Genomic DNA, 6462 nt, shown 5'->3' with positions numbered 1-6462 from the left:
AGCAGCGTCTCTCAACCAGCGAGTTGTGACCCAAAAGTGAGTCGCAAGAATATATGGAAGGGTTGCAAACAAACTTTTAAAAAAGGGTCTCCTTTACAGGGCAAAAAACGTGGGAAACGGTGGGCTTTCCCCTGCCGGCTGGCAGGGCTCCAGCCTGCGAGGGGTTGCTTGGGGTCCCCGTGCCCTACCCACTGGGGCTGAGAGGCTGCAGAAATTGCTTCCATGTGGTGCCTGAGTGACTGCTGTGGGAACAGCCAACAGAGTGGTGATGATACTGTCTACAAGAAGTTGAAACTGCTTGGGCTGAATTCACTTAGAGCCAAAGCTGGGTTGAGGGACTCTTGAATGGGGGAACTCTGCATCAAGCCCCAGAGCTGTTACCCCTGCAGCTGAGATGAGGCAGTATTGACTAATGAACAGAAGCACATTCTTTAGGGTGAGAGGGTCCTGCCCATAAAAAGGACACCTCTGAGTATGGACAAGGAGTCATGGGTGGGTATGATGAGCATGAGGGTAGTGGATAACTCCCTTGTTGGCCGTTCATAGCTGAGGGAGGAGGATAGGGTCCTGGCATATTGTGGAGACACTCTGAGAGCAGCTCTCTCTCTTCCTGTTCATTTCTTACTTAGTTGTTCTCAAGTTGCTATTTTCCTGTGCCCTTTCTGTTTATTCCCTGAGTTGGCCTCATTGCTTGTGAATGTGGAAATATTACTGTTTTGAGTACAACTTTGAGTTGCTGAATTTCCCCAGTTTCTGGGTGTGGGCTCATGCCAGCAGTGGTTATTTTTAGTTAGGAACACACAGAGAGCTGAATCCTGACCTTCTTACTGCCAAACAGATCCTGGCAGAAGACTTTTACACATGTAACTGTGCCCCACAGTCTGGGTCATTTGAATCCCTGAATCTAAAAGCATCACAATGTACTGGCTGAGGTAAAATCAAACCTCCACATGGACCACCAGTTATGATAAAACCCCCAGTGGAATCATCTTCAGAAAGCAAACTATTGTGGGTTTTGAGATTCAAACTTCCCTTCACCAAACTTCCCTTCACCAAAGCAGCATGTTGCTATTGAACCCAGAGGTACCCCAAGCAGATAGGATAGAAAAAGAGCAGTCCCATGGCTCAGAGATGCTGGTGAGCCTTGGGGAAAGGTCTGGGGAACTTCCACTCCAGACGGTGGCAACAGTGCAGTGGTGACCTAATCTGCTCTACTCTATTCTGCTCTGCTGGGGAGGAGCAGAGAGGAAAAGCTGGTATCCTTTTGACTGCAGACCCCCATTGGACATGTTAGGCACAGTTGCCTTAGGTTTCACTGCTGCATTACACCACACGGGCATTATACACCTGGCTGGAGAGCAGTAAAAAGCCTCCCTGACTTCTTCCTTGTGCCACTTCTCTGATTGGTGGGTGGTATTGCATGGCAGAAGGGGCTGCTTGGCCTGAGAGAGTGCATGTTGCTGTAGCTGAGTGGAGAGGCAGGCTCTGGGATGAGGTATGGGCCCTCGGATCAGCTAAAGCATGCGGCCTCTGTGAGCGTGCTCTGAGCCCAGTGCGAAGGTGGCACCTTGGTCAGTGATGGAAGGACTGATGTGTGGACTAGCAGTTGGGGTGCTTGCTCATGGATCCAGGTGACTGCTGCTGATGCTTTTGGAGTGATCCCCTGTGAATAACTCCTTTCCCCCAAACCAATGTTAGGAGTATGGGAAGACCCCAACATAGGTTTCAAATGTGCAGGCATTGCTTCAGGACATTGCTACCACCAGGAAGTTCCTGTGGGAGGCTGAAGCTGACAGACATGGGAATGTGGACGGCTTGGGACCTCACAGGCCAGAAAATAGATGTTCCCCTGGTGGAGGAGACTGTGCATGCTGCCTGCCGGCAGTGGGGAACTGAGTGCAATTTCAGTGGCTGTTCTTGCAGTCCCCTGCTGCCTCTGCAGATCACAGGACAGAATGCTGCTCCCTACCAGACCCTTCTCCATCAGCCATTAATTACAAAGGAGTGACAGGGAGGGATTGGATTTTTTCCTGAACTGTTTCTCTCCAGCCCATGGCTGCTTTAAAAGCACTGAATTTGTTCCCTGCCTGACCTTACCTGGAAACACGCCTTGTGTGAGGTCAGGAGAAATGGCATTTACTTGCTCTCAGCAGAGAGATCATCATGGCCCAGATGTGTGCATTTCTGTGTGTGGCTGTGATGCCATTTGTTTTGGAAGAAGTCTGTTTTGCTACCCCTGGGCAACAGACATAGGCCTGTGTGCTCATCATAGTGGACAAGGCGCTGCTAATACAGGGAGCTGGGAAGACTGAAGTTCTCTGTGGCTACTGAATAGTGATTAGGATATCTGCATGCCCCCATTGTCCTTCCCTTAGAAAGGCATCTTCCAAGATAGCAGCCAAGGTCTGGAAAGATGGCACCTGTTTGTTTCTCAAGGCCCAAAAGGAGGACAACAAAGTGTTATCTTAGGTCAGGGGTGGGCAGTTATTTTGGCTGAGGGCCGCTTACTGAGTTTTGGAAAGTTGTTGAGGGCCTCATGGGTAGCCCTGCCCCTTGATAGGTGCCACACCCCCTGGTCACCATCTTGTGACCAGAAGTCCCACCCCTTAACCCTTGACCTTTGCCATCTGAAGACCCTCCCTTTGCCCCCCGAAGTACTCCTTTCAGCCAGGGGTTTTGCCATCTTGGAACCAGAAAAAAACCAAATGATATTCTAAAAAGAGAACATCTAAAACATTCATTACTTTGATTTAAAAAAATATTTTTGTTCTGGTTTACATGTGTTTATGTAGTGTACACAGAGTTGATAGCAAAATAGCTTAAAATGAAGTCTTACTCTTGTATATCATAAGGGGTGTGTACAGGTTTGTGGGGGGCTGTGGGTGTGTGGGTATGTGTGGTGTGGGTGGGTATGGGGTCTGTGGGGAGATGTGTGTGGGGGAGGGTGGCTGGGGTATATGAGGGAGTGTTGGGGGGTCTGAGTGTATGGCAGTGCAAGGGGGGTATGGGTGCAGTGTATGGTAGGGTGTGAGTGTGGGACTTACCCAATGAACACACACACACACACACACACACACACTGTGCATGTACACACACACATTGCCCCTGTGTGCATGTGTACTGGCATAGCCTCATGCTCCCCAGTCCGGCCATGCAGCCAGGAGTCACATGGTGTGGGAACAGGGCAGGGGCAGAAAGAGAGTGAAATGGCTGGGGGTGGGGCAGGGCTGCTCAGTTCTGCTGAGGGCTCGCTCTGGGTCCTACTGCCCCTGGCTCCTGTCAGCTTTGACAGGCAGCCAGGAACAAATTAATATTAATTTGCTAATTTTTTTAGGGGCCCCTGTGGGCTGGACAGAATGGCCTGCAGGTTGTATTTTGCCCACCCCTGTCTTAGGTGTTCCAACACCTTAGATGACCATGTCTCCCACCTTGGGCATGTCTACACGAGCCACCCACTGAGCAGATGTTACTACATAACCAAGTACTAAATGACTGTGCAGTAACTGGTGTGCAGTAGCATCCTGGTACCACTACCTAGTGAAGCTTACTGTGCAGTAACTCATTTCTACTGCACAGTAACTTGCTACTACTTTACAGTAGCTTTGCATCACAGTTCATGCCTGGTGATGCTGCTGTGCAGTAATAATGAGCTACTGCACAGTGAGCATCTTGTGTAGACAGACCTTGCCACCTTCTGCCTGATTTGCAAGGTGTGCTGCTTTGACCTGCCTTCCATTATGAAAACACGTGGCAGCAACTCCATGTTTGGTGCATCAACAAACCCACTAAAAACACTGTGTGGTAGGCCTTGCCCTGCCAAAGAGAGAAAGTAAGTCACACAAAGGGCAATTGCTACTTGCACCATTTAATGCATTCAAGAAAGGGGCTCAAAAGCATTGGTGATGAGAAGGGCAAGATAAAAACCTTCAGAGAACACAATTCTCTGTAGGGGCCCTGACCACATCTGATCACCTCCTCCCATCCTCTCGTTTGTTTCTTTGGCCAATTTTCTAATATGTCCTCTTGGGGACACATCTTGCCACATGCCAATGCAGAGGAAAGTTTCCTGACCTGTATGTGTGGGGCTGTTTGCTCTTCCTCTATTTTAAAATGAACACATCAGACTCAAGTTTCTGGCCTCTGCTGCTCCTAGACCAGTCTCTCACTGTTATAGTTGTTGGGTGACTCCTACCAGGACTGGGTTTTCTGAGCGTCTGTTGAGTTTGTCCATCAGCTCTTGCACTGAATCTGTTCAGTTGTGACAGCAGCAGAACTGAAAAGTCTCATGATAATTCCAGAGAAGTAAGTTTGAGCTCTGCCCTGCCCTGTCCAAGGCCACCCCTGGTTGGCACAACAATAATTGGATAATTAGTCATTTGGGCCTGAGAGTCAAAAGTGTCCAGAAATCTAGCCACACCACATCTGTTGGTGCCATGTGGACTGTCATGCCTTAAGCATGCTAGCCACCACACTGTTTGGCTTGGGCAAAACTTGATTTTACATGGTTTATATAGTGCTACATTTTAATTGCAGTCATACCAAGGCCTTGACTAATCTTACACAGAAGTCTCTGTTGCTATTCTAATACAGGCACTAAGAAGCATGAGCCCTAACTGATTCTTAAACTTGTATTAAGGAAGATACAGGAACCTTTTTAGGCCAGTGGGTACCACCCAACACAGTTGGGAGACTCGGAAAATGACCATCTCAGTGCATATTAAAGATAAAGATCTCTTTCTTAGGACAGGCTACTTCCCAAGTAGCATCAAGGAACTAGTTTAGACAGGTTCTCAGAGGGCAAGAAAGCTTCCTGTGACTCTTCACCATGGGTGACTGGTGCCTCCTGAGACTGTGGTAGGGGGGCGCAGTTTGTGGGTGGCAGCATTGGCAGCGTTGGCAATGGAGTAGCGAGCGGCAACCACCCTCAGAAGCTGGTGACGGTGGTGGCGGTGGGGAGGAGGAGGGTGGCAAGTGGCAATTGCCTGCAGAAGCCAGCAGTGGCCAATCTCAGGGGGGCACATGCTCCCCTGTGCCTCCCCTACCAGTGGCCTATCCTCTTCACCTTTCAATTAGCTATATTTCCCCTATTAAAAACTTGACCATCTGGGATAGCCATATGAAAGGAGGAAGAGAGAGGGAAACTCTTAAATTACCCCTCAAAACTTTATGGACACATGACTGCAGAGTCACAAGCGCCAATGATTTAGCTGTGCTTCTTAACACTGAACTTCAGTTGCCAAACCGTGTATCAGGTTGCACTCTACTGTTCCCATCCCTGTTCCAAATGCTGCATACTAAATTAAACCTGAGCCCTGTTGAACTTGATGAGACTAGAATCCAGAATTAACTAATCTGCCTCACCAGGATCTGAGGTACCTTAGTCTCCTGCTTTGCACAAGATTGCTGCTCTTCTCTTCATACCTAATTCACCCAACAGCAATGACACTATTCAGAGCAGAATCTCTCACCAAAGCAAGCCTCAGCATCTCATCAGGAAGCTCTAGTCTCTTACACACTGATGTATGATTTTTGGTTCAAACTGGTCTCCTGAGTCTGTCAAAGGATAAGTTCCAAAGGAGTGAGATAGCAATGCCAGAAAAGCATTTACTAAACAATGCTGGCATAATGGCTGCAGAGTGAATGTGCCATCTCAGAGCAAGGTGTCTGCCAGTAGTTTAGCTAAGGATAGAAATTCAGCAATAGTATGTTTTGGGAAATAATCCCACAAAGATGGAATAAAAGAAGAAAAAAAACCCCAAAACCCTGTGTGTCTTTGTGCTGCAAGCCAGTCACAGAGCCATTAACATTTGAACAAATCCAAGTGACATCCCAGAAAATGATCAAACCTCTTAATTCAAAATTACTCCCAAGAATTTAAAGTGGGAACCCAATGGGATAAACAGGTGGATCAAGTCAGTTACCATATCCTGTGAACACATCCATCCACTCTCTTCTACTTCATACTGAGATTGATTCTCATGCCAGTTTTGTCAGCCTGCTATACATGAAATATTATGCACTTGTCAGTTTTATTCCCTCGATAGCTAGGTGGTATTTGACAATTCCTCTTCTGATATAATGTATCCATATTTCCCATCTCTGCAAAAAATGAAGGGTTATAGTGTTTCTGCTGCGTTAAATAAAACCCATTGTGTCTCTCTCAACCCTGAGCTCCATTTTGGGCTTTTACTAACAACCAGACACTTTACTGGAGCTGAAACATGTAATTTTATAAACTCCTACTCAGCCATAAAGCACAGAGACTCACCATATATCTGATTTACACAGCAGAGCTGCAAACTATCAAAAAGTGAATAGGCAAAGCAAAGGCTAGCTGTTGGGCATATGAAATTTTAAAACGTTTTGGCTCGGTAATGGAAGTAGTTCATGTCCTATACTTTAGGCTGCAGACCAGCTCATTATTCTTGTCTGCCTAGCCTACTGAGGCTACCACTAAAATAA

General features: G+C 47.4%; 1 protein-coding gene across 1 annotated transcript in view; it reads right to left on the bottom strand.

The window, feature by feature from the left end:
* The window catches only part of LOC109297069, a 26979-nt gene that overhangs the window by 10975 nt on the left and 9542 nt on the right, over nt 1-6462 (bottom strand). The window contains exon 3 of the mRNA XM_019516718.1: nt 1348-1543. Coding sequence (XP_019372263.1) covers nt 1348-1543 — 196 coding nt within the window. The remainder of the gene's footprint in view (nt 1-1347; nt 1544-6462) is intronic.

The sequence above is a fragment of the Gavialis gangeticus genome, unplaced genomic scaffold (assembly GCF_001723915.1).
Source record: "Gavialis gangeticus isolate Ggan-Ray unplaced genomic scaffold, GavGan_comp1, whole genome shotgun sequence".
Lineage (NCBI taxonomy): Eukaryota > Metazoa > Chordata > Crocodylia > Gavialidae > Gavialis > Gavialis gangeticus.
The sequence above is the reverse complement of the archived record's forward strand: the minus strand, read 5'-3'. Positions and strand labels throughout refer to the sequence as shown.